The 27,689-nt window shown below is 41.8% G+C and overlaps 2 protein-coding genes across 4 annotated transcripts in view; one reads left to right on the top strand and one right to left on the bottom strand.

Annotated features, from left to right (window-relative positions):
- The window catches only part of LOC120397082 (serpin B3-like), a 151,312-nt gene that overhangs the window by 92,436 nt on the left and 31,187 nt on the right, over positions 1 to 27,689 (top strand). The window lies entirely within an intron of this gene.
- LOC120397085 (serpin B6-like) lies at positions 4,929 to 26,229 on the bottom strand. 3 transcript variants are annotated; one of them, XM_039522558.1, is made up of 8 exons: positions 25,909 to 26,020; positions 18,842 to 18,977; positions 18,007 to 18,184; positions 15,225 to 15,362; positions 13,783 to 13,900; positions 13,406 to 13,548; positions 7,554 to 7,721; positions 4,929 to 6,201 (listed from the first exon to the last, which is right to left on the bottom strand). In XM_039522558.1, exons 3-8 carry the CDS (start codon positions 18,172 to 18,174, stop codon positions 5,797 to 5,799), a joined length of 1,140 nt encoding a protein of 379 aa, XP_039378492.1. In that variant the 5' UTR covers positions 18,175 to 18,184; positions 18,842 to 18,977; positions 25,909 to 26,020; the 3' UTR covers positions 4,929 to 5,796. The 3 variants fall into 3 exon arrangements, with proteins under 3 accessions (XP_039378492.1, XP_039378493.1, XP_039378491.1); XM_039522559.1 differs by lacking the exons at positions 18,842 to 18,977; positions 25,909 to 26,020 and adding an exon at positions 26,140 to 26,229; XM_039522557.1 differs by lacking the exon at positions 18,842 to 18,977 and having other exon boundaries at positions 25,909 to 26,049.

Raw genomic sequence — 27,689 nt, forward strand, 5'->3', positions numbered from 1 at the left:
AAGGATTGAACTCACAGCTCTGGGTTTAGGAGGGCAATGCTCAAACCACTGAGCTATCCCTCCCCCCTTAGGGATAATTAATAAATATATTAATAATTAATTATTAATTAATTAATATGCCTAGTATGAAACCTACTTGTCAAAAAATTTCCTGAATCATTTTTGTTGCTACAAACATACTTGTTGACAGGTATTTTTAAATAAATTACCAAAATAATTGAAACTAGTGTGATTATTTTATGTTATTTTCACAAATAAAATATGCAGAATTTTAAGATATTGAACTCAGAATTTTTAATTTTTCCCTGCATAATTTCCCCAGGAGTAAATGTTTATGTATCATGCCACTGCCCCACTATTAGGCATTTGCCACAGCACAGACACTCTCTGGCAGCTTGTCCACACACAAAAGTTGGGATGTTTAACTGATGCTGCTTTAAGTGTGGACACGCTTCCTTCATTTAAACCTGATGTGCACCTGTTTTGCTTCTGCCCATGAGTGAAAGTTGAGGAGGCAAATCAGAAGAAAGGAAGGAGGAGGAGGAACTGCATCCCTGGCCTTCCCTGGAAGGCTGCAGAGAACTTGCCACAGGAAGGCTCTTTTGAAGCAGCTTCATCTCCCTGGGGGCGGGTAGGAGAGGCTCAGCCAGTACTGTGGGCTTTTCTCTCCTGCAGGGCTGTCTCTGTGTTCCCTCTAGGCATGCAGTGAGGGGGGGAAGAACAGGCCAAGGCGCTTGGGACCAGCCCAAGCTGCACATTTAATACGCTGGAGAGGTGCAGATTGCAGGCACCTGCTCGGTCCCCAACACATGGTGCAGGGTCATCCCCTTAGCCCTGTTTTTCGGAGCTAAAGAGCAAGCAGCATGGCTCCACCTCCCCTGCTCTTGGACTGGGACAAATTCACCACTGCTGTTTCTTACCCTGCAGCCATCTGGGAATTCACTGGTTCCAGGTAGTAGGAGAGACCCGTGAACTGGTGACTCAGAGCTACGTGTTTTGCCAGGCCCGGGGTGGGGAGTGTGTGCGCAGGCTGGGCTGAAATATCCCCTTAAAACAAATTACAAAATCTTTCATCACAAGAGGAAAGGACTTTAAAATTTACACAAAAAGAGTATCAAAAGAGAGGAATATGCATAAGAACTACCATGCTGGGTCCAACCAATGGTCCATCGAGCCCAATATCTTGTTTCTTGCCAGTGGTGAGTACTGGAGCTTTGGGGGCGGGGGAGGGTGTACAGAACAGGGCAATTTTGGAGAGATCTACTCCGGTCTTCCCCTCCCAGCTTCTATCAGTAGGAGGTTTATTACCTCCCTCAGATAAATGAGACTGACAAGATTTCCAGAAAAGATCTCTCAGCCCCTTATCCTGATATGCCAAGCTTTTGGTTTGCTCTGAAAAGGCACAGAGAGGCACACTTGCTGGTGGGATTTTATGAACTCTGCAGGAAGCAGTGTGCAGGCTGGAAAAAGGTGCACAAATCAAGACCGCTGGTATTATCCACTCTTTAAAGGTGTGGACAATTTTTTCTGTCTCTGGTGGGAGAGCAAGCTCCTCCAGAAACACCTTTTCAACCACTGCCTTTTCTTTATGTTGCTGTTCTCTACTATGATGTGATATGAGGTCCAGTAACTTGGTCTGCTTTTGTTAATTTTTCTCTTTTTTGCTCAGTGGTAAGCCCGTGTGTCCATAGTTATGCTATAGTAAACATTGTTCACGTTAACTTAGTTTCTTTATCTGGTAGTTTCAACATTGGAAGAGTTCATGGGCTACATGACTGAAAGGCAGAAAGTCTACATGACTGGGCCCCTGGAGCTACCTGCCTTTTTTCAGCTGCAGTGCTGAATTTGCCTCTCTGAGTGCACAGAATCACACTGGGTACTGCTGGCCGTGACATCATCAGGTAAAGGAAATACACTGCTAAGGCAACAACAAATGTTATCCAGGCCTTTATGAGTTTAGCCTTAGAGGAGAGACACCACTCATGTTCAGGTGACCATTTATTAGGTAATATCACATCTTTGAAATGAAGATGACAACAGTACCCTTCCCCTCTCTGTTGCAATCACAATCTCCAACTTTTAAATTAGGTAGAATGATATAATTGGAGACAATAGTTGTGTGTTTGCTGAACAGCCAGCTGAGAAGTCTTCCCTTCTCTTCCAGCTGGTGAGATGAGCTCCAGGGACTGTTTAGTCAGCACAGTTGTTGAAGGGTTCTTCTGATTGGCTGCAGTGATATTTTAGTCAGCCCAAAGAGGAAAGCAGAAGGCAAGTAGTGAAGCAGCCCAGCTTACGTGTTGGATATAGAACAGCTCTCCTCAGAAACATAACTAAACCACCAGCTGGAGAGGCTTTTTTTTTTTTTTTTTAAATAAAGTGATTAACTGTGGTTATATGGAAGACTAAATAATGAAAGTGAACATTAAAAACAAAAAATGCCCCAATGGAATTAATAAGATGCGTGCTTACCAGCCAATCACTGTGCTTGCACAGCATAACCCATTTCCCCTCCCTGCATAGATCTTGTTTGTTTTGACTGTTAACTCTTCAGGGCAGAGACTCTCTTTCTCTGAGTTTGTACAGTGCCTACCCAACAAGGCCCCAATTCTGCTTGGACCCATTGAGTGTTGTCACAGTATAAATAGTAACCATCAGTGCAGACCTCACGCTTATAAATACTCACTAATGGTCCAAAATAAACTCTTGCAGTATTGTCAGTGCAGTAGTGTGTGTTAATAGTGTAGTTTTTTATTTAAAAGACACACATGATGGATAAATCTCTCCAAATACTATTACCTAAAGAGGACAATATTTCCTTTACTTACCAGAGATAGAGAGAGGAAATTCATGCAAGAGGCCCAAACTCTGCAATATACAGCTCCTTGCCCCCTATGGAGAAACATTCTTACAAAAATCTAAAAAATGCCAAAACTCCATGTAAGCTTCAGACTAACATTCTTGGAAACAATTTACCAAATACCTGTAACCTACCACTATAGTTTCACACTCTGACCTCCAACAAATTTGTTGAATTAAACACCTGTAGACTTTATGCTATAGGAGATGAGATTGATATTCTTTTGGGGATGGGGGAGAAATCTCACTGCCAGCTTTCCCTTTCATTCAAGAGGTGTCACAGAATTTTGTAAATATTGAGCCTGTTACATAGCTTATTCTTTTGCTCCTGTCTTAAGGGGTGTGTGGTGAATGATGTCCTGTTAATAACTGCAGCATTCTACTCCAGAGATGAGTATACATCAGTGATGGATTAAGTGATTGCTAGGCAGTGGTCTCCCTTAAACTTCTCAGTTTTGTCTTTTACAAAAGAGTACCTCAGTATTTCCTAATTGTTCCCTTATTTACTATGGGGAACAGCTAGAATGTTCCAAAGACTGAGGTGAAGTTAGTTATTTTAAAGTTACAATTAAGGCACATTTGGCAAGTCTATGGCATCACTTCACCTACCACAGAATTGCAGTCACCTCTGAGCTGGAGAAGATTTTCAGTATTGCGTATGAGCACTAGTTTACAACAGAGACTGAAGAACAGGTTAATGTAGGGGGCTGTTCGGTTGCAGAATGCCTTAACCTAAGTTTGGATTGAGCAGGACACTACTGCAAACAGCCCTTGCTCTTATTTTCACTTTTCACTGCCTAAGAACTTAACACTGAAGCATCTGACTCTAGGATTTTAAAACCCTAAAACTATGGAAGTAAAACAAAGAGTGCTGTTGCTGCTGAAGTTAGTTACACAGAGCAACTTCTTAAATGCTGAATTTACATTTATGCACAGAATTTCTATTGCATTTGAGTAATGGATGACAATTTTAAAAAAATGTACTATTACCTGCAATTTGTGTAAGTGAAGCTAATTGAAAAAGTCTCCCATTTCTTTCTGGCCAAGTGAAAGAATTATAGGCCAAAAATCACTGCTGATTGAAGCATGAGCAACTCATCTAAAGTCAGTTGTGTTCTTGCTTATTGGTGGCAATGAGGCAGCGTGGATCTAGGATATAAGGCACTGGGAGTCAAGAGACCTGGGTGGTATTCCCAGCTCTGTCAGTGATCAGCTGTGACTTCAGAAAAGTCACTTTACTCCCCCTTTCCACTCCTTTTCTGTCTGAAGTATTTTGTCTCCCTGTACAAACACAACAGACCCCTAGTAAAGATTGGAGCTCTAGGCACCACTGAAATACATATAATGAAATACATTTTAATAGTGAACTGGCTCAGTTGGTAGGAGGGTTTCCCGCAATTTCTCCAGAGTTAAGGATCTGCTGTGGTGCATATCCACAATCAGCTCCCAGGGCAGCTTAGAATGCCCTAGCTCTGCCCACAGGGACTGTTCCTTTTCACCACCTTCAAAGTCAAGTCAGTGTTTCTATAATGCTGAACTCTGTTCCAGTGCCTGTAGGGGCACCGATTGTGAAGGGTCAGGATTTGTAGTTGGCGGAAGGAATGAAAACCTTGTATACAATCCAGGACTGGTATCTTATTGCAATTTATAATACAGTGAAAGGTTATTTTTAACAACGACATTTTCACTTAAACTAATTCCATGCATAGAAGACACAGCTCTGCCCTTACCTCCTCAGACTTCATTCTGCCAGGTTATGAGGTGCTGTTGGCAAACCTAATTTGAGACTGAAACTGAGTTAGCTGCAACACTCAGAACAACACTAAATACTATGTTCCAAGTTAACCACCCTTTTGCCTCTATTTACTTATGTTCTTGGCAGCCAAGTGTTCTAAAGGAAGCAATAAATACTGGACTTGGTTGGAGGTGGGAGCCCTGCTAGTGCAGTCTTAGAATGGCAGAGCCTGTCCCTGCTAGTTATTGATGGCAAAATTCACATAATGTTTGTTTCAATCCCACTCCAGCTGAAGAACTACACAATTAAAGCCAAACAAAACCTGACCCCACAGCACTTCACATCAGTTCCTTTATTGTTGGTTCAAGGAGCAGAAACAGCAAGACCAAAATCACTGGATAAGACCACTATGGCTGTGCAGTTTAGCATTATCAGTCTAAGCAAATGTCTGTCTTATTTCACAAGTGTTAAAAATATTAGTGTAACCCAGGTTAACTAGTGATACGACACATGCAGAGTGAAATTCTGACCCCACTGAAGTCAATAAGAAGTTTTACCATTGACTTCAGGGGAGTTGACTTCATTCCTTGTCTTGAATAAGTACTTGCTCAATTTTCCCCCAAGAGTAACAGTTGTGTTAGCATCATTCATAAAAATCTGTTAGATGGCTGCATAGCTAGACATGGAAGGAACCAGTCTGGAAAATGAGAGAGGGAGAAGGGAAATTTGCAAAAAGCATTTGGAGGTTAGTCAGAAGTCAGTCTTCTTTCTTTTTTCTCTCCCCACAAGATCTTACCACTTGCTGCTAAGAAACCCCAACTATGAGAACCAAATTTCTAGGTGAATCTGTACAGAGATGGAAAGATGCAGTAAGCAAGGTGTTATGGCTAAAGATGGAATCAAGTTAAGGAACCCTGCATTTATTAAGGTATACAGGATACAAAGGGTGCTTTACAGGTAACTATGGCAAATGCCATCTTACGGCTTGGAATAAATATTAAATGATCCTGTTATTTAAAACTGTTGCTTAAATTTGAATAGAGGACTACAAAAAGCTGTTTCAGGCACAAGAGAGAAGGGTGTTTAGGGTTACACCATGTAACATACAGCATCTGTACAAAGCTTGTTGCTTAGAGTGCAAAAAAAAATCCCAAGATAGTCAAATGGAAATAACTTTACTGTGTTAAGGGCTGCATTTTTTCTTTTTAGGGGGAACAAAATCTGCCATAGAACAGAATGTTGCCAGTTTTGTTGTGCCGGATAAAGAAGAGGAAAGGATGGTCAGCAGTGAACTGTGGTACAATCCGTGCACAAAGCATACGGAACACTAATGCAGTAGCAGCTGCTGCCTCCGTGCCTTCTTCGTTTACCTCCACAAAGGACTTGTGAACAACCTCAGACAGAACTAGGTCATTGCTGGCTGACATTCCAGATAAATCCACCTTGTTGCTATCAAATGCATCAGCCATTCCCATGCTCTTCAGAACAGGCTTCAGATCATAAGCTTGTTCCAACTTAAATCTGGGTAAAAACACCTCCATTTCACTATAGTCCATCATTTCTGGATGTATCCACTCTGTAAGTTTCTCATAGGTAAGTTCTCTTTCCAGCTACAAGAAAAAAAGATTATTACTATAGTCAGAAGCCAAAACTAAATGGCTGTCAGAAACATTCTTATTCTTTTTTCAATACAGACAAAAGGCCCACCAGTTAGGATCAGAGCCCCGCTGTGCTATATGCAGGTACCATCCCAAGACCATCCTTCATGGTAACAAGTTAATGCAATTGCATGTTGTCACTAGTAATGAAGCGTACTTGGCAGAGGTATTACTATTTTGGTATCCCTTGCCAGCCCAGTAACGATGTATCACAGAAAGGAAATCAGTAGCTCTTGAATGGAGGAGGAGCACTTGAGGACTCCCATATGAAGAAATGTTAGGTAGAGGGTCAGGTACAGTGAGGGAGAGCCCAACCCACTACAGTTAGAAAGGAATATGGGGGGAAATCCATCAAACAGGAATTGATTTTTGTGACAGTGGGAGCTCTCCAGGATCTCCTTCAATCTGTCACTCACTACATTCTGGCTTCATCCCAATGCAGGGGTCGGCAACCTCTGGCACGCGGCTCACCAGGGTAAGCACCCTGGCAGGCTGGGCCAGTTTGTTTACCTGCCACAGCGGCAGGTTTGGCCAATCGTGGCTCCCACTGGCTGCGGTTTGACGCTCCAGGCCAATGGGAGCGGCGGGAAGCAGCATGGGCCGAGGGACGTGCTGGACGTGGCTTCCTGCTGCCCCCATTGGCCTGGAGTGGCGAACCGCAGCCAGTGGGAGCTGCGATTGTTTACCTGCCATGTTGGCAGATTCGGCCAAACTGGCCCGGCCCGCCAGAGTGCTTACCCTGGTGAGCCACGTGCCAGAGGTTGCTGACCCCTGTCCCAATGTCTGGTCAAGAAGTCTCTCTTTTCAGAACTTAACATTTCTCTGGACATCAGAGAGAGCTGGGCTAACTTGACAGTGACACATGGTATTCCCAGCTCTTGGGGAACAGATGCAACACCTCCGCAGCTCTCCCACCCAGGGGCAGCTCTAGGTATTTTGCCGCCCCAAGCACAGCAGGCAGGCTGCCTTCGGCGGCTTGCCTGCAGGAGGTCCCTGGTCCCGTGGATTCGGCGGCATGCCTTTGGGAGGTCCGCCGATGCCCCGGGACCAGCGGACCCTCCGCAGGCACGCTGCCGAAGGCAGCCTGCCTGCTGCCCTCGCGGCAACCGGCAGAGCGCCCCCCATGGCTTGCCGCCCCAGGCACGCGCTTGGCGTGCTGGTGCTTGGAGCCACCCCTGCTACCACCCTGTGCTAATACTGGTGAGTTCGGAACTTGGGACTTGAATTCACAGATCTAAATGAGATTTAGTCAAATGCTCTTCTCTGGCAGGATTTGAGCTTTGTATTCAGTACAAATGCCTTACCTGTTCCAGGCCAGTGGAATTATCTTGAATTTCATCAGGAAGCAGAATGATCATACTAGTCTCGTTATCAACATAAGGGAGGTCAAGGATTTTGGTCTGAAAATCTGCTATGTAGCTCATGTTAAATTTAGCTTCCTTGAACATCATCTGCACGGGTTTGCTCTCATTCTTTAAAAAAAAAAAGTATCAGTGTCAACAAGTACTACAGAGCCAGCATGTTGATACTAAACTAGAAGAACTGGGATTCAAATCACATGGGACATCTGAAATTAGGCTGGACAGAGCACTAGAAAATATTGTAGGGAAGGGTCCTACCATTGCCCTTTGGGGTGGCAGGGAATGAACCAGAATTCCATCAGGCTTTTCCCATTTGTAATGCCCATTCCCTTGACATTTATTTTGAGGAAAACACTACAAGTATTTTAGTTGCTTAGTGTGTAGCCTCCTATCAACAACATTGTTAAAACACTGGAACTCTGTGCCTAAAGAGTTTCACACTTGGATTCAAGCCCTTTAATTTATCGATATATTTTAATCTTTGTTTCAAATGGACAGGGAACATCTTCAGCTTAAATATTTTGTTCTTTTAGGCTCAAAAGAAATGTCAAATATTTTAATGATGTTATAAAAATAATTAAATCCTAAAATTATAAAGCCACTAATGGTTTGAAATGACCATTTTAAAATCATAGAAGATTAGGGTTGGAAGAGACCTCCGGAGGTCATCTAGTCCATTCCCCTGCTCAAAGCAGGACCAACTCCAACTAAATCATCCCAGCCAGGGCTTTGTCAAGCCAGGCCTTAAAAACTTCTAAGGATGGAGATTCCATCACCCCTTAGGTAACCCATTTCAGTGCTTCACCATCCTCCTAGTGAAATAGTGTTTCCTAATATTCAACCTAGACCTCCCTCACTGCAACTTGAGACCATTGCTGCTTCTTCTGTCATCTGCCACCACTGAGACAGCCGAGCTCCAGCCTTTTTGGAACCCTCCTTCAGATAGTTGAAGGCTGCTATCAAATTCCCCCTCACCCTTCTCTTCTGCAGCCTGATTAAGCCCAGTTCCCTCAGCCTCTCCTCGTAAGTCATGTGCCCCAGCCCCCTAATTATTTTCATTGCCCTCTGCTGGACTCTCTCCAAGTTGTTCACATCCTTTCTGTAGTGGGGGGCCCAAAACTGGATGCAATACTCCAGGTGTGGCCTCATCAGTGCCAAATAGAGGGGACTAATCACTTCCCTCAATCGGCAATGCTCCTACTTATGCAGCCCAATATGTCATTAGCCTTCTTGGCAACAAGGGCACACTACTGACTCATATCCAGCTTCTCATCCACATCCCCCGGTCCTTTTTTGCAGAACTGCTGCTTAGCCAGTCAGTAGCGGTGAATGGGATTCTTCCTTCCTAAGTGCAGGACTCTGCACTTGTCCTTGTTGAACCTCCTTGGATTTCTTTTGGCCCAATCCTCCAATTTGTCTAGTTCACTCTGGACCTTATCCCTACCCTCCAGTGTATCTACCTCTCCCCCAAGTTTAGTGTCATCTGCAAATTTGCTGAGGGTACAATCCATCCCATCATCCAGATCATTAATAAAGATGTTGAACAAAACCAGCCCCAGGACCGACCCCAGGACTACACCGCTTGATACCGGCTGCCAACTAGACATCGAGCAGTTGAGCAGTACCCAGTGAGCCCGACAATCTAGCCAGCTTTCTATCCACCTTATAGTCAGCGTAAGCAGGCTGGGGATAAAAGAGTGAGTTTTACGGTTTGTTCTGGAAGCACTAATTTGTGATCATTCCTATGTCTTATAAAGTGAATTCCATAGTTGTGGGTCATCTGCCGTCTTCCACTCGAGTTTTTGTGACTGACAGTTCTGTAGTTCATAATGAATTATTTTAAAAGCTTTATTCCCTGTCATGAAGAAAACGCAGTCCTTGAGTAGCTCAGGCCAGTTTTATAGATAGCTTTGAAGATTAGGGTCAAAACCTTAATATGACCCTGTATTTAATGGGGAGTCAGCATATTACTGATCCCCCCCATCCCCACCCTTGAAGAAGAAAAAGGAGAACTAAGCAACTTCACAAGTTAGGGCTCTTTCTGGGAAAGATTGGCACCAACTCCCCAGTAGGTCTAAGGCAGGGCAATAGCATTCTATCAAATGCTTCAGAGAGATCCAAGAGTGTGAATGTATGCCTCTTATCCATGGACAAGAGCAGGTCATCCATCAACACTACTTGTACTGTCTGTTACCTATCAAGATCTGAAGACCAGATTTGGGAAGGTCCACTATACAGATGGTAAGCAGGTGTATCCACTTGCATTTTCATTACATTATCCACAAATAGGAAGGAGGTTAGACCCCAAGCAGTAATTAGTAAAGTCTGTGGTTTCCACTCACAGAATCATAGAACTGGAATGGGGAAACTGGGATGGTAGGAAAAGTTGAACAACTTCCTGTGTGTGTAGAATCCTGTTTTTTTCACTCTTTGGCCTGCCCTCTGTCCACTGAACCACATTGCCTCCCAAATGTTGTAAGCTGGGAAAAATCAATATGTGACTAAACAAGAGGAATACTTCAAACAACCAGTTATCCTCCAGTAGCAGATTTTAATCCATCTGCATCAACATCTCTGTTTTGGCTCAGATTTACTAATGCATTGCTAATTTGAATATTTTGACACAGGGCCAGTTTTTGCTTCTAATAGTACCCCCAAAATGCTGTTTAGCTGAAATATTTTATGCCATAGAAAAAGAATTCACAGTACATTGAGGAATTTCAACATTATGGGCCTGATTCTAGAATAGCTGTTGAAATCAGTTTAAGTTATATTGGTGTAAAGCTTGTGTAAATAAGAACAGAATCAGGCCCATTGCTTTACTTAAGCATAAAATTTCTGTGGGTTTATTTCTGCCTATGTAGTTCTAAAATGCTTATTGTTAATATAAGGTACTTTTTTATAGTTGGCAGAATTTTTCACTCAGAATTTAACACAGCATCGTTTTAAATATTGCGCAGAATTGCACATAATGCAGAAGTACATATATGCTTTGATTTTCTTTTCATGTAAGTCGGATTAATTTTTAATTCATATTGAATACCAATACTTGTTTCTATGAGTGGAAATATATACTTGGTTCATAGGCTCATGCTGATGTTTACTATCTATGTCAGTATTGGAATTAGCACCACCTGAGTAATTTTTAATGTTAACTAACAGTGAAACATGATAATTCAAGATGTAAATTCAGAATATCTGGCAATAAAAATCACATTGGTCCATGTTTGTTTGGGAAAAAAAATAACATGCTACCAAGCTAAAACACTTCCCTTTAAATTTATAGCATCAGAGGAATATATGTCTACAATACATAGGAAGTATTTGAAAACTGGTTTATTTTCCTAAAACATATAGGTACTAGAATAAGTTTTTGTAAATTCTACTCATGATAGTGGAAGGGTTGGTATTTGTACCGTTCAGTAATCAGGTGGATTAATTTACAGTCCTTTTAAACTAATCTTCTGGTTAAGGCCTTGATCCTGCAAACACTTACTCAAGGGTTTAGTTTTAAACATGTGAGTAATCCCACTGAAGTAACAGAATTTATACAATACGATTGGTTCTGATGCCTATCTGTTTTCTTAAAACAAACCAGTTTTTAAAATACCTCCTCTGTACTGGGGATATGTATTTCTCTCACACTGTAAATTTAAAAGGACATCTTTTATCTTGGTAGTTTTTGGATTTTTTCCAAACAATCACAGAATCAAAGAACTAGAAGGGACCTCAAGAGGTCATCTAGTCTAGTCCCTTGCACTTGTGGCAGGACTACTAATCTAGACCATTCCTGACAGGTGTTTGTCTAACCTGCTCTTAAAAATCTCCAATGATGGAGATTCCACAATCTCCCTAGGCAATTTATCCCAGTGTTTAACCACCCTGACACTTAGGAAGTTTTTCCTAATGTCCAACCTAAACCTCCCTTGCTGCAATTTAAGCCCATTGCTTTTTGTTCTATCCTCAGAGGTTAAGAAAAACAATTTTTCTCCCTCCTCCTTGTAACAACCTTTTACATACTTGAAAACTGTAATCATGTCCCCTCTCAGTCTTCTCTTTTCCAGACTAAACAAACTCAGTTTTTCAATCTTCCCTCATAGGTCATGTATTCTAGACCTATAAATGCTATAAATTTAAAGGGAAGTGTTTTAATCATTTTTTGTTGCTCTTTTCTGAACTCCCTACAAATTGTCCACAACCTTCCTGAAATATGGTGTCCAGAACTGGACACAATACTCCAGCTGAGGCCTAATCAGAGCAGAGTAGAGCGGAAGAATTACTTCTCGTGTCTTGCTTAAAACACTCCTGCTAATACATCCCAGAATTATGTTTGCTTTTTTTGCAACAGCATTACACTGTTGACTCATATTTAGCTTGTGGTCCACTATGATCCCCAGATCCCTTTCCGCAGTATTCCTTCCTACGCAGTCATTTTCCATTTAGGATGCGTGCAACTGTCCTTACTGAATTTCATCCTATTTACCTCAGACCATTTCTCCAGTTTGTCCAAATCATGGCTTCTGTGGTGCTGCTTGACTATAGCATGTGTTGGGCTAGGCGATAAAATTCTCTCTCTAAAAGATGGCATTGAGAGATAGTAGGACTTCCAGGCACTCCTGAATGACTTTCACCATCCAGGAAGGTATGAGTAAACATACAAGATGGCTCACATTTCATTCAGTTTCTTGGTATGCTCTTCAGAGTCATGTCACCAGTCCCTGTTTGTGCTATTTGGAGACAGCCTCAAGAGGATGAATGAGCTTCTCCAAGAAGGAAGGCTGGCCTATAATCACATTGAGAATTACTGTATTATGCCTTGGGGTAGAGTGGATGCACTTTAAGATGAGGAGATTTGCACACTGTGATGTGAGTAGCTAAAAAAGAAACCTGATCTAATTTGTGTATCAATTTAATGGTGGAATCCATTTTAAAGCAAAAGTGATCTTGTTTTGATCAAAGTTTGCTGTAAACAGAAGTGTTCTATGTGTAAAAACATCTGAACACATGTGTGTTCCCTTCTGCTTGTATACAGTAAGGGCCCAATTCTTCTCACTTATTTTTTATACTATCATACCTCTTGGAGTCCCAGTCATGGACCAGGACCCCACTGTGCTAGCAAGAAGACCAACCCTGTCCCGAAGAGCTTACAGTCTAAGAATAGCTGTTTTAGCTCCATGGACTGCAGTAGAGTTGCTCCTGATTTACATTGCTTTGAGGAGAATTAGCAATTGCCACACATTTTACAAATCAAACCTTATAACACATGAGGTAGTTGAGCATTTTTCATGTTCCAATTTTATCATTGGGTAAAAACTGAAGCAAAGGGGACCAGTTTCTGTCATCAAACCATAATTCTGTACATAAAACAACAACAGATTCGAGGAAAGGGATGTTAAATGACTTACAGGTTCTCTAAACACTGAACAATGTATGGAATCCCAAACTGACATTCATTTATCCACTTCTTCCCTTACATGTTAAAATTCTGACTATTGTAAGTTCTGTAATTGTGTTCAAGGCTACCGCCCTCCAATGCTGAAAAGATATACTGAGAGGTACAGCAGAAAACAGAGAGAGAATGAAGGAAATAAGGAATAGATCCATGTTAATGGATTTATTTGAAAATGTAGTTTCAAAGATGTTTACAATAAACTAACCAAAGGGGTTGTGTTGAGGGGATGGGATGGGATGGGATAGAATAGAGGGTTGTGGTAAAGTGTACCTGATTAAAAGCATTTCTTGTTTTCTCTGGGTGAAGTGTAGTGCAAAATTAGTGATATTTCCATACTTCATACCTTGTTAATTTTAAATTGTGTTTCCACTGTGCAATCCTTGTTGAATTGGGTTCCCCAGTTGCCTTTGAAGTAGATGGCATTCACCAAGACTAGTCTGGTCATTGAATCAACAACACCCTGAGCCAACAGATTCTGGATTTTACCTTTAGGGCAGATTAAAGGAAGAATAGCTTTTAGCTAATACACACCTGTCTACCTAGTTGTGTTGTTAACAGTATCCTCTACCCGCTGCACAAGACAAGAACTACATCTTAATCTGAAGGATTCAGTTCTGTTTTTCCCCTCCCTCCCTTATTGTATCTCTCCTATGGCCATATGCTTTTTAAGCAGGCTTTAGCTGTTTAGAGAGACACTGTGGAATTCTGCAAGCTACTTACCTTCAGTTTTTTCTTCTACCCAGGAATTTATGTATTTTCTGGAATCTTCTGCAGCTCTAGAGAAGTCAAGTTGTTCTAGCTCTGCATGGTAGAATTTCTGGCAGCAGTCTATAAATGTCTAGGACAAACAAAGGAGGATGTCTTAGCAATATATTTTTCTGGCGTGCAGTTGTAGAAGACTCAAACATAGAATCTACCTCTTCTTCCTCCATCCCTTCAGAAAGAGTCAGTCTTAACACCAACTTGTTGTCACTTCTTTTCAAAACGAATGTTTTATTTTCTATTATTACATTCTTAGTCCAAGCAGCTGGCTTACTGACAGATCAACAACAAGACTGCATGGTGAGAGTGATGCAATCAATTTGCTTTGGTTTGAGAGTACAAGGCTTTGTAAATCGGTCTCTAGATAACGTTTTTTGTAACCCTCCCAGAGTAACCCAAACCTGATCTAGTTTAGAAGTAAAATCTCAGAGGGGTTATTTCTATATCTTTTTTGTATAGTATGTGTGGACCATAATAACCAGCTCTTCAGCTTTATGAAATGTCTACTGTGCAAATGTCAATAGGTCAGTAATTGTGCGGTTAGGTCAAAATCATGCTCTCTCTTTTTCCAATTTGTACTTTGGAGTCTTCTATTTTATGGATGAAATGCCAAAGATGCCAAGTTTAAATATTTAATCACAGTGGTTTTAACTTTAATTGAGAAGAGGATATCTGAATCTGAGCCAATTTATACTGGCAATCCCTTTTAGTAATAAAATTACTGTAGATTGGGGAGGGTAAGGTTGATTGCCTTACTGAAAATGTAAGTTTGTTTTTTTGAGTCTAGAACTCAAGTGAGACTTTCAGTTACCTCTTAATTGTCTGAGATGAAAGAAGGGGGTCCGAAAGAGTAAGGTTAAAATCAGGGGTACAATTTTTGGATACATTTTGAAAGGGAAATATATACCCCAGTACCTGTTACTCTCCGCTAAGTCTTTGGAAAATTTCTAATTGCTCTTCTGTCTTATTTTAAAAAAGAATTATGTGCCCATTGCTGTGTTCTTTGAATGCATTGTCCAGTTTAAGGGGACGGAAGACATTCCCCGCCCCCCCCGCCCCAGTCACACAATAATGCTTTTCCCCTCCTTGCCCACCATTTGAAGGAAATTCTTAAAATCTTAACTCCTGGCCAAAAATGCCTGAGTGATTAATGGAATGCTGAAGAGTTGGGGTTTGTTGGACCTTCCTTTGACAACACGCTGCTCCAGTTCTCAAGAGCTAGGGACTGTCAAATAATCAGCTGAGCACATGAATGGATTTTACAAGGAGACTTGCTTTGGTTAGTCAGGTCCTGAACTACATAGTGCCTGTAGATTAAAGCCAATCCCTTGATTTGCACTCAAAAGTGGAAACGTAGCAAATGTGTTATAACACAAAAACAAACTGAACGTTTGACTTACTGAAAGAAATTTAAATGTCTTTTCCCCATAGAGCTGGTTGGCAATCCTAAGCACATAATTAGTGTCTGGTTTATTAATTTCAGAAATAAGTGACTGGTATCCATCGTGAATGTCTTCAGCTTCGTCCAGAGAAAGCACCTATAGAAAGAGACAGGAATACACTCAGCATGACCCACATGTGCTGAAACATGTGTTTTGGGACAGATTAGTACAATACCTTTCATCAGCTTAGAGATGAAAGCTGCAGCCTGAACACCCAAGGCAGCCCTAAAAGGGAAAGGATTTCCCATTACACAGCATATTTGGAGCTCATTGTGTTAGAAGAGAGACCCTGCTGAAAAAACATTTTACCGTGGAAATAAACATAGCTCTTTTGAAGAGACCCCTCACTCAGTCCTAGCTTTAGGACACATAAAATGAACAGTTCTGGAGAGTTTAAAGGAAAACCATCAACTTGAAATCTACTTCATTTCAAAACATGAATTTAAAGTAGCTTCAGGTCTCAGACTTGTCTCTAGAGCCCCATATCGATTTTTGTAGCTTTATAGTTACATTTTTTTAAATTTGTTTCACTGTGAGGAAGAGCCTGACAAACAGGGAAAGTGTCTCCATGGAAGAAAGAGCGAAACACAAAGTGCTGTCAAATGCACATGTATACAAACAGGGGAAATGTCCCTTATTTTTCCCTAATCTTAACTGTTACTTGCAACACTAAGAGGTTAAAAAAAAAATCAGACAAGTTATGATTTAACTTGACGGAATCCCTTTCAACACTCCTTTCCCCAAAGCTTCCAGCAATGTGTTGGAACTATGCCTTCAATTCAAGCACTCCCACAGGATGCTGCTGCCTTTGTCCCTTTGTAACAGGGCCTCCATTTTGCCTTCCATAATGAATTATTTGTTTAATCATTTCATGTTTGCATTGTTCCATTCCCCATTCTTTTCCTTCTTCTACTTTACTAAAATGAAGCACCTGATAGTACAATAGTTAGCATAGGTTCTCTTGGGAAGACATTCAACAACAGATATGATTCTTATTTGAGCTTAAATGGTAGTGGAAATGAAGAAATGTTATAGAATGACCTAGTGCTCCAGTACATTAGTCATTGCTTTAATCTGAGCAAGAGTTATTTAATAGAGATCAAGAATGGCTCTTCTAGTATGAAACACTGTAGCGAAGTAAGACAACCTGAAAAGCTCTTTCTAAGGGAAAACTTTAGCTCTACAGTGCTTTACTGCATGTGGGCAGGAAAATGTCCAAAGCAACAAAATAGACCAAGACCTTGGAGGCTTCCCAAAGGGCCAAACAGCCAACAGGGGAGACGGGCAGCTCATGGATGGAAGTGTCCCCATAGGACACAATAGGCTCAATTCAACCAAATGCAGTCTGGGATAACTCTGTGGGACATCCATGGTAAGTCTCTGGGCTAAATTCACTGATGTCAGGTCTCGTAGGTCAATGGTTTTAAAATCAAGATCAGGCCATATTCTGCTTTCATTTACATAGATGTAAATCTGACAATTTCATTGAAGTCTAATAGTTACTCCAGTTTTACACCAATGTAACAGCAGAATTTGTCACAGTGTTTATTTAAACATAACTAGTACTAAAGCTTAAAATTCATCCTCAGTTTGAATTCATGTGACACACTGAATAAGATTTTTTTTTTAAATACTGCCTCCCAAATACTGGATTTGCTTAAAAGTAGTAACTGCTAAAGAAATGCCATGATATGAATTCCATGACAATTACAGAGCTGTTATACTGGTTGATATTTTGAGCAAGAGACTTTACTGACACAGAACAAAAGAATGTTCACACCCATTAGTACATGTAATTTTTAGCAACTTCTGCTAGTATGGTAGTTAATCATTCTAAACAAAAGATATATACAGGCCAATTCTAAAAGTCCTTAGAGATTATAAGGAATTGGTTTCAACTCCACCCTATTTTATTGTTGAAGCTGCAAGTTTAGACAACTCTTCCCCTCCCCTAAGGCAAATATTGTATAAGGCTCTAAGTGGACAGCAATAAAGCTAGTTTTGAAATTTGTAATTCTCACCCCAGGAAACCAAGCAGACTACACTAAAAACCCACAAGCTAAGAGAACTTAAAAAGCTATGCAACTGCAATACAGAAGTCCTTCTTTGCAGACAGATTTCAGGGCCTCGACTCCATCCTCATCTTCCCAGACTCCTGCCAGTTTTGCCACTATTGATCACTCTCCTTTTCTAAATCTTGTTCTCTCTTCACATTTATGACTCTGTCTCCTGGGTCTCCTCTTAGGTCTTTGCTTGACCTTTCAAGGGGGACCTCAGGGATCCATACTTGGCACCCAACTCTTCTTCCCTAGGCCTTCTTTCTCTCTGGAGGTTCCGAGTGCTCATTGGAGCAGGATTTGGCATTAAGAGTTTAATGAACTAGACCTACATTTTCAAAAGTGACTAGTGATTTTTTTGGTTGCCCAACTTGACATCTTAAAGGGGGTATGATTTTAAGAAAATGCTCCTGGCTATGTTTTTAAGACATATTTAGGTGATTACTATAATCTGATAGTAATCCCGGAGAATGTAATTGAAGAAGTTCTTTTCTAACTCTTGAGGCAGCTAGAGAGCTCTCTCTTCTTCAAGGCACCTCAGCTGTATGGTGCCACCAAATTTCTACTCTCAGGCACAGAAGGATGATAATGGGAGTGTTCCATAGGTACAGAACATACAGAGATCTGTGGTTCAGCTTCTAGACCAAACTTGTGTTAAGTGGTCCAAGTTTATCCAGACATACCTTTGCCATCTGGGCTGCAGTGTTACCTTTTGCACCCAAAAAAACCATGGACAAAGCAGAGGAGATACTCAAAGGAGAAAAGAATAAGTTCTGTGAACTGGCATTTTCACTCAGCTTTCTGAATAGGTTGAGTGCAAAGGTGGTGTTTGCTCTACTGAGGTTATCCATGGTTCAGAACCTATAAGACAAAACACAAAGAAAAGATCACATAAGATACAGATTTAAAATGTAATAAGTTATTAATGTGCCAGATTCTTAGCTGGTATAAAGCACCATAGCTCCACTGAAGTCAGTGGAACTACACTGGTTTTACACTACCTCAGGATATAGCAAAGCATCATATAAGTTTAAGGATCATCAGAATCCAAGTTTATAAAAGAGCCTTCAGATAACAAGTGGAACAAACTCATGCAGATTGAAAAGTTTTCCAGTTCTTTAAGATTTGTGTTGCGTTTCATTACCATTATACACTGTTTTTCAGGAATTCAGTACCTATCTACCAGACTGTCTAGTTACATGAATACAATTTATATTTCATATAATGTTTTATATTTCATATTTTATGTTAATATTTAATATATTTTATATAATATTATATTTCATATAACATGCTTTATATTTAATAGTCATTATTGGAGGCATGTTGTTTAAGTCACAGCTGTGCAATACTTAGTGCCTCAAATTTACTTTAATCTAACCTGTAGTATATCATTACTGTATTTGAATTTATATTAGATTCTCTGATGTAAAATATTCACTGCACGTATTTTATGATCTAGGTTGTTAACTTTGTTAACCAAACTGATTTTGGGTGTAAAGTTCTATAAACACCTGCCTTATTCACCCATTTGCAGTAAATCCACATATTACTTCCTGCTGCTTTCTAGGATAGTGTTTGTCTTCTATTTCAAAGAAGAGTTATGGAGAGTGGATCCTGTGACTATATGTTCTAGAGGGGTGGAGTGCCACTTCTGCAGAGATAGGGAGATTGAGGCAAAATGGGAAGAGAAATGGGAAAATATAAAGAGAGGGTGAGCGAAACACAGGTAAGACAAGAGCTCTTTATTGCAGTCGTCTCTCTTTAATGTTTCATCCCTTTCTTTTGTTTCATTATTTTTAAACTTCCTTTGCTCTTCCCTTCCTGACACGTCAATTAGAGGGCAATTGTTCAGCACTGGTTTTGTTTTATACTCTCAACCCATCTATTCCTGTCTGTCAGTGACCAACAGGAGATTCTGCTTCCAGCATTTCTCATTCAACCAATTGGGAGACTGACAACAATCATGATAAGACAGTATTATCCTTAATTCACATTGTAGTATGAGAGAACCTCTGGGATTAAAGAAAGTCTAATGAAGATGAGTAGTAGACACATGTGCCCATTCAAGAACACATATTAATCGAACCAGCGTTGCCATCTAATGACTGTTCTGTAGCTTATATGAAGCAAATTTGGTTGTCTTCATCCAATACCCAATGAAAAAGAGTCCGCATTGCAGCCTCTCTATTAATCTCCGTAACATAGTGGCTTTAATTTTATGCTGCCGCCCAGTAGTTGCTCATTGTAAATACACTTGTGCATAAAGAAATTACTGGAAAGCTCCCAGTTAGAGCTGATTGATACCTTTTGTATTTTCAGAATCTATGACCAGCAGGCAATACTAATTGAAATTAATGGTGTGGGTGATTGATTTGATTATTGATATGGCAATAAAACACTAGAACAAACTGCAGAGTCTCTACAAAACTGTCAAGGCAACTTTCTAATAATATTCTAAAAGAATATTCAGCTATTTAGGGTATTGGCAAGTGTACAATTTCAGCGCAGTAGCAAAGAAATCATTATTGTAGAAGGCTGGACTGTTGATTACAAAGCTATTTTGGAATGCGGGACACTCAGTATCAACTCCCTGCTCTACTATAGACTTCCTGTTTGACCCTGGGCAAGACACACAGGCTATGACTACACTGCAATGAAAGACGTGAGGCACAGATATGGCTAGTCTGGGTCAGCTGACTTGGTCTGCAGGGCTATAAAACTGCAGTGTAATCAGGGCCGGTGCAAGGATGTTTCGCACCCTAGGCTTAGTCCCCCCCGTGGCAGCTCCCCTTCTCCGCCCTGAGGCGCCCCCCTTGCAGTTGCAATCAGCTTAGGCACCACAAGCTTGGGAGGCGGGAGAAGTGAAGCAGCCACGGCATGCTCGGGGAGCAGGCGGGGAGTTCCCTTACATGCCACCCCCCCACTTACTTGCTGCAAGCGGCCCTCCCTGCGCTCCCCTGCCCCAGCTCCCTCTGTCTAAATGCGACGGCGACCCGGGTGGCCGAAGATCCGGCCGCCGCGGTTGCTGCCAAAGAAAATGGCGCCCCCTAAATGCCAGTGCCCTAGTCGACCACCTACGTCGCCTAAATGGTTGCACCAGCCCTGCGTGTAAAATTTAGGCTCAAGCTGGAGCCTAGGCACTGAGACCTCGTGAGAGGGGAAAGTCACAGTGCCCAGACTCCATTGTGCCACTGAATCTAAAAAAAAAAAAAAAAAGGGTGAGGGGGAGAGGAATTACTGTTGGTCATCATGACATCCAGAGATTACAAACTGGTTCCTGTTGCAGTGTTACCAGAAACTCAAATCAGATCAAAGTCTGGTTCAGTCCATGTTTGGTTACCCTGAGTACCACTGGAACATGAGACACTTGTGAACCTTAAAGCTTAGACTGAATATAAAAAAGACTCCATGGAGAATTTTACACCACACACACAGGTACAGACTTGCACTTCTCTTGTGTAGATGTCATACATGTTTTAGAGTTTTAATTCCTAGCAGAGATTTTTGTTTGTTTTTTGCATTATGTACTGGTTTTGACACTATTAAATTAAATTGCAAGCTGATTTAATTTAAATGTATTATATTACAGAAAAAAAACAGACTCAGTACTGTCACTTGTTCTTTGTCCTCCTTGACCCCAAATCTAGGAGACACAGGACAGCAAAATATAAATCTGCTAGCTCCTAAATACTTCTGCAAGACTAATCTGTCTTGATCATGCGGTTTTATTATCGAAAACAGAAGTTTATCAAAACCCTAAAACAGATAATCGATGTACCAATGGACACTCACTCGGCTTCCAAAATAGTGCTACTGCCTTGGAAATAGCAGGAATACATTTTGACTCTGTTTGACTTAGAATATTAATTGACCATCTGGAATAAAGCTCTTTTAACACAGTTTGAGGGCAATGTTACCAAGTAACTGAATTATCTGCCCTTTTCCATTTTACAATACTCCTGTTAGGAAAACAACACGCCCCTCCCTCTCTCTCTCTCTCTCTCCCCCTCCCCACCACCCCCCGAGAGGAATGCATTTCTCTGTGGTATACAGGTCTAGGTATACCACAATCCATACTATTAGGCCTAGCTAATCAGATTCCTTTCATGACCATGATGATGGAGCTGCTTTTTTAGTTTACCAAACAGTGGAGTCTGTATGTGTGCTGGTACGAACTGCGACATGTCAGAGGGATTAAACTTCTGGGATCTCATAAAACAGCATTGCTTTGCTCTGTGTTGTGTAGGATAACTCCCTGCATTACAATGCAAGTTTCCATGCCAAAACAGACAATTCTTTTAGAACTTAGAAAAATTTCTAGATCTATGGTCAACGCAGTCCAGATAAGAAACAATCCTGCAATCCTGACAGCTGCCACAAGCTTTACATTCTTGCAAATTTGCAGCGTATTTTTCCTCTAGTTACTGAAGCCGAAATAGGGAAGAGAGTCAAAATTAGGGGGAAAAATCAATTTGATAACTGCTAATCTGCATATACATGAGAATAAGAGCTACCTTTTCTAGAATTTATATTACATTTTAAAACTATCACATAGCTATTAAGAGGCTATAATGCTAAAACAGCACTTCATTTCATATTGTTCATTTGTACTCCATAACTTTCTGCTTGATTCAACTGTTAAATACAGTATTAAAACAGAGATGGACAACATGATACACACATGTCAGGTAGTGGTGTGTATCATGTTGTCCATCTCTGTTTAAATACTGTATTTAACGTATACCTAGTCAAGAAATCCAGTTGAATCAAGCAGAAAACAGGAATGGGAAACTAGGAGATGTGAGGGATTCGTTTATCAAAGGGCTTGCTCCCCTTCCAAACTGCATTACGTTCAAGCTTCTTGTTCTTGACTTCAAGGTCCTGCATAACAGGTCTACCTTCTTTGGCTGTCCATGCCTCATTTTGCATTCCAACAGCAACCTGGGCCCGAACCGCCCCGTTCCCCCACTCTACCAATGCTAACAAACATCACGTTTGTACAGGACTCAGATTTTAAGGATCACAGTGGTCTTTCACGACCATCTGCATAACCCTAAGGGCTTCACTCTCCTTATGAGAATGTGAAGATACTTCGCACATGCTCATTAGGACAACATCAACCCCCTAACTTGTGGTTGAACTACAGCATATCTTTTGGAAATACAGCCAATCTTAATTTGAAAGTGTGAAGTGATTGAGAAGCCATCAAGTCTTTTGGTAGATTATTCCAATGATTAATTATCCTGCCTGTTCAAAATTTGCACTTTACTTTCCATTTGATTTTGTCAAGCTTCAACTTCCAGCTATAGGATCTTGTCATGTTTCTGTCTGCTAGATTACCAAATAACTTCTCTCCATGTTGACACTTCTCCCATGCATGAAATAGGAGGTCTGCTGAAGCCATGGGTCCCGCGGACCCTCCGCAGGCAAGCCGCTGAAGGCAGCCTGCCTGCAGCCCTCATGGCGACCGGCAGAGTGCCCCCAGTGGCTTGCCGCCCCAAGCATGCGCTTGGCGTGCTGGTGCCTGGAGCCCCTGCCTGATGGCATGGCAGATGTGATTAGGTCCTATGATGGTGTCACCTTGAATAGATATGTGGACAGAGCTGGTATCAGGCTTTGTTGCAAGGATAGGTTCCTGGGTTAGTGTTTATGTTGTATGATGTGCAGTTGCTGGTGAGTATTTGCTTCATACTCCATATGTGACACCTACAAGCCAGCTAATTGATTACTTATTTGTTTTAAGGTTTGGCACAGCACCCATAACTTCACTATGTAAGGGTTAAGGGTAGCTGGAAATCATCTATTTCTCACACAAAAAAGAGCAAGGGAACAAAACGATATGGTGTTATTAAAACCTTTTGTTAACAAATTTTGTTATAACCTTAAAAGAGTAGGGAGCACCCCTTTTTAATGGCTGGAAATTGCAGAGGATATTACAATGTTGCTGGAAACAAATAATAAACACTTTACATCTTTTTTGAATGAATGTCCAAAAACTATTCTGCACTCTCTGAATACTGTGAATAGTTTGAGTTTTTAAAAGTCATCTCATAAATTTAAAAAACTGTGTATGCATATCTATATCTATCTCCATTTGTGTGGGGGCATAATGGGAGCAAAAGCAGTATTTAACAAGCTGTAATGTTTTTGTAGATACAGGCAATCCTCGGACCTCTGACACAATTGGTTCGTTACAATTGCGTTGTATGTCAATGTCATAACTTGGAACTGCAATCTACTCCATTACAGGACGGAACAGCGTAAACTCAAAACCTATAATTGTAAGTCAAATCGGGTTGTCAATGTAGAAGTGTCGTAAGTGCTGTTCATTGTAACTTTAATGTTGTAAAGTCAAGAACTGCCGGTATATTGTTACCTTAAAAACTAAGACCCCCAATCCTGCAATAAGTCTGCACGTGTGGACCTCTGTAGTCTCATAGAGCTCCATAAGGCAGTTAGTGGGGCTTTATGCAGGGCTTGTTGCAGGACCGGGGCCTAAAGTGTATATAGCCATAAGTGGCTCTCCCCACCTCAAAAAGAAAAAGCTTGTTTTACATTGAAATAATACATCAGACTATCTGGTGATCACAATGTCACATATCTCTAGATATACAGTTAGCTCTATTTGTAAAAAGAGAAAAAAAAGTGAGGGGCACAGAATGTGCATAATATAAGCAATGAGTCAGAAAAAATTAATCCCAACATTTCAATTAAAATGTAATTCAGGCCCATGGTCTAATCTTCATAGAATCATAGAATCATAGATCAGAAGGGACCAATATGATCATCTAGTCTGACCTCCTGCAAGATGCAGGCCAAATAACATATCATTGACCCATTGTACTATTTCCATAAACTTATCTAGCTTAGTCTTAAAGTCATGTAACTGACAATTTATATCCGTTTGTCCTCGTGTCCACATTAGCACTGAGCTGAAATAATTCCTCTCCTTCCTGGTATTTATCCTCTGATATATTTAAAGAGTGTAATCATATCTCCTCTTATCCTTCTTCTCCTCAAGTCTCCTTTCATATGACAGGCCTTCCATTCCTCGGACCATTCTAGTGGCCCTTCTTTGTACCTGTTCCAGTTTGAATTCATCCTTCTTAAACATGGGAGACCAAAACTGCACACAATACTCCAAATGAGGTCTTAATGCATCCCCACATCACATTGCCTGCTCATGGTCATCCACGATCAAACCAGGACTCCTAGGTCCTTCTCCTCCTCATAACTAAAATTCTTGTTAGTCATCCCTAAATGCATAACCTTACACTTCTCACTATTGAATTTCATCCTGTTACTAATACTCCAGCTTACAAGGTCATCCAAATCTCTACTCTTGGTTCCCAGGTCAGCAATAAATAGATTGAATAATCCAACCTGACAGTTCCCCCTTCATACTACCCTCTGCAGTCTCCTTTAACCAGCTCCTTATCCACCTCTGGATTTTCATTTCAATCCCCATCCTTTCCAATTTAACCAGTAATTCCTCAAAATCTAGATATATTAGATCCACTGCATTTCCCTTGTCTAAAAATTTACTTCATTACTTTCTCAAAGAAGGAGATCAGGTTGGTTAAAATTTTTCCATGACTTTGCATACTACAGATGTTAAACTAACAGGCCTGAAGATTATCACTTCTTCTTTCTTGGTTTTATATATTATAAAAAAAACCTTTTTTTTTTTTTTTTATCCCCTTAAGTAAGTCCATCTCCCATCTCGTTTGCCTTTTTCTTTCCTTCCCCCTACACCTCTGCCCTCAATAGGTAGGTTTCTTTTGCTGATCCTCCCATTTTCCAGTCCTTGTGCGCTTGTCTAAAACTTCCAATGAGTTTGTACTGTCTGTTTTATTGAGACACAAGATGGGGGAGCTTGGTCCAATAGCTTTTATTGGACCAAGACATTGCTTTAGACTCAGTCTAGAATAGTGTAGTTTATGCTACTGTACAGAGCTTATTAACGTAACAGGTGTATGTGCACTGCAAGTGTTATTGCCTCCTTCCCTCCAGGGCTGCAGGGATTCATTTAGAGACAAGTGCCCTGTTTTAGTGGCTCAGTAAATGGCAGTGCCAGGCACCTCCCATCGCAGGAACCTCTCCCACAAGAATCAGCAGCCAAGGCCGGGCCCCTGTACGTGTAACGGATTTAATAAATCCCAAGTATCAGCAACCTGCGCTGCGTGTACCACACCCACCAGCTCCGTCCTACCCCACCGGCAAGGGAACCGGGGGAGGGTCCTTGGCTGGCGCTGCAAACCCCAGGGCAAGGTGCACAGAATCACGGGGTTCCTCCCCCACCCGGGCTTGCTGCGAGGGGGAAGCCCCAGGCTGAGCCACCTTCTCAAGGTGCCTGTTGTGAGCTCTGGATTCAAGGTTCAGTGTCTGGTCTCTTAGGAGCCTGACTCCTCCCGTCCCCCCCATGCAGACCTGCCCCCCGGAGCACAGGGGCCGCACCCCCGGGCTTGCGGTGGTTTCCATCACAGGGCGGGGTCGCAGGTCGGTGCCTGGCCCCGGGCCCCCGCGCACAGACTGTCCCAGCCCCGGAGCCGGAGCCGCCACTGCCCGAGAGACAAACTCACCGGGCACCAACGGGCTCCCCCGCCCTCGGCTGCTTGAACCAACCGTGCGGCCGATGCCCAGGGCGGACTCCGGCTCCCGGCGTCTCCTCCCCGCCCGCCGGCACCGAGCGGCCCGGACTCGAGCCCTGGGCTGGAAACCAAACCAAAGTCGCAGCCCCGCTCCCCGCCCCGCCAGGCAGCGAGCGCGGCGGGACCCGCCCCACACGCAGGCGGCGCCAGGCCGGGACTGACCCGGGGCGATGCTGCGGGGCCGGGGCGGAATCGGGCGGCGCCGAGCGCAGGTCGCTGAAGCGGCTCCGGTGGCGCTGGGCAAAGGGGTGGTGGCCTCGGGCTTGTGTTAGCTCCGCCGAGCCCCGGGATCCCGCCCCCTGGAGCCACCACGGGGCGTTTTATGCCTGAGCCTCCGCCCGTTCCTAATTTCTCGCAGTAGCGGGTCTGAGTTGTTCTGTTGGGGTTAGATTTCAAACATGCTGCTCCGGGCAGGTTCATAGAAGCAAGTCACTAAGGCCCTGCCTAAACTAGGAGAAGGAGCTGGGTTTGCCACGTGTGTTAGCGAACATTTCAAATAACACGTTTTTAAACACCACTGTGCAACCTGATGCACACAAAACAATGGTCTTTTATAAAAGTCTTATCTGGGCGTAGCCCGTGCTCAATTAGTGCCAGACCTGGCAACTCTAGCTTGAGCAGTTCATAAACCTGGTACCTCTAGGCTTGGCAGTTCACCTCTGGGCTTGCTGCATCCGTTATGTATGTAAAAAAATTGCTTGGGCCCTGGCACCTCTTTCATTACAAATTAAGCACTGGGCATAATCAACCCTAGTTAAGTGACTATCATTTTGGAATGGTAACAAGGAAACTTAAAAGTGCTTGGACTATCATATCAGAACACAAGTGACAACCCCCCCCCAAAAAACCCCCAAAGTTCCCTATAATCAGCTAAATGACCCATTTCGATAGTAGAAACATAGTATCAGCATGTTTTTTTAATTGCTTTAAGTGCAAGTCATACACTAGAGTTATGGAGTAAAATATCAGCTAAAAGCATTGGAATTTGTGTAAATAACAGGAATATCTTTGCTGAAATGTATTCTTGAAATGAAAGCCTATTTTTCTACTTTATTGGTGATACAGGTATCTAGGAATGGGTTCAAATTACAGCTAGTAATTACATTAACAACACATGAATGTTGTTTGAATGCTGCAGGTTTCATCGTATGTCTATAAGCATTATAGTCAGACGGGAGGCATGCTGGTGAAAGTTTTCATATCAGTTGTGCTCATCAGACCTGTTAGACAATCTAATTTACAAACAATCGGGCACAGGAACAAACATTAGTATGAGATGACAAGTTCACTGGCTGGGGAGGCTAGGCCAGTTCACTGACTCTGTGCCAACACTGTCAGAGAGCATCGGTAGAATGTTTAATGCCTCATCCAGAGTCCTTCCTCCGACATCAGTAAAAACTGAAATGGGCTCTTAGGGAGGTAGGATGGTCTCACTAAATATAAATGTTTACTTTAGAGAGCTTCTGGTGAGGATTGAATTTCACATGCTTTTGGCTTGGATTTTATGAAAGATAGTTAACGTTTTTGTACACTTCCAAGTTTATTACATATCAGACAGTAAGATCTCTAACAAACTCATTACAGTCTATGGGATAACATTTCAGTCAGCTGGATCACACTCACAGTGAAGTCAGTGGGAGAAGGATTTGGCCAAATGTCAATTTTCCTCTGCTTCTATGAGCAGTGTTATTATTGATTTATTAACTCTTTTA

The sequence above is a fragment of the Mauremys reevesii genome, linkage group 2 (assembly GCF_016161935.1).
Source record: "Mauremys reevesii isolate NIE-2019 linkage group 2, ASM1616193v1, whole genome shotgun sequence".
Classification (NCBI taxonomy): domain Eukaryota; kingdom Metazoa; phylum Chordata; order Testudines; family Geoemydidae; genus Mauremys; species Mauremys reevesii.

Bases quoted from the DNA above. Each gene is read 5' to 3' on its own strand.
- LOC120397085 (XM_039522559.1), bottom strand. From the start codon at position 18,174: ATGGATAACCTCAGTAGAGCAAACACCACCTTTGCACTCAACCTATTC. The intron at 13,549-13,782 runs GTAAGTAGCTTG...TCTGCCCTAAAG, and splicing joins GGTAGAAGAAAAAACTGAAG to GTAAAATCCAGAATCTGTTG. The intron at 7,722-13,405 runs GTATGAAGTATG...TTTTTTTTAAAG, and splicing joins CACAATTTAAAATTAACAAG to AATGAGAGCAAACCCGTGCA.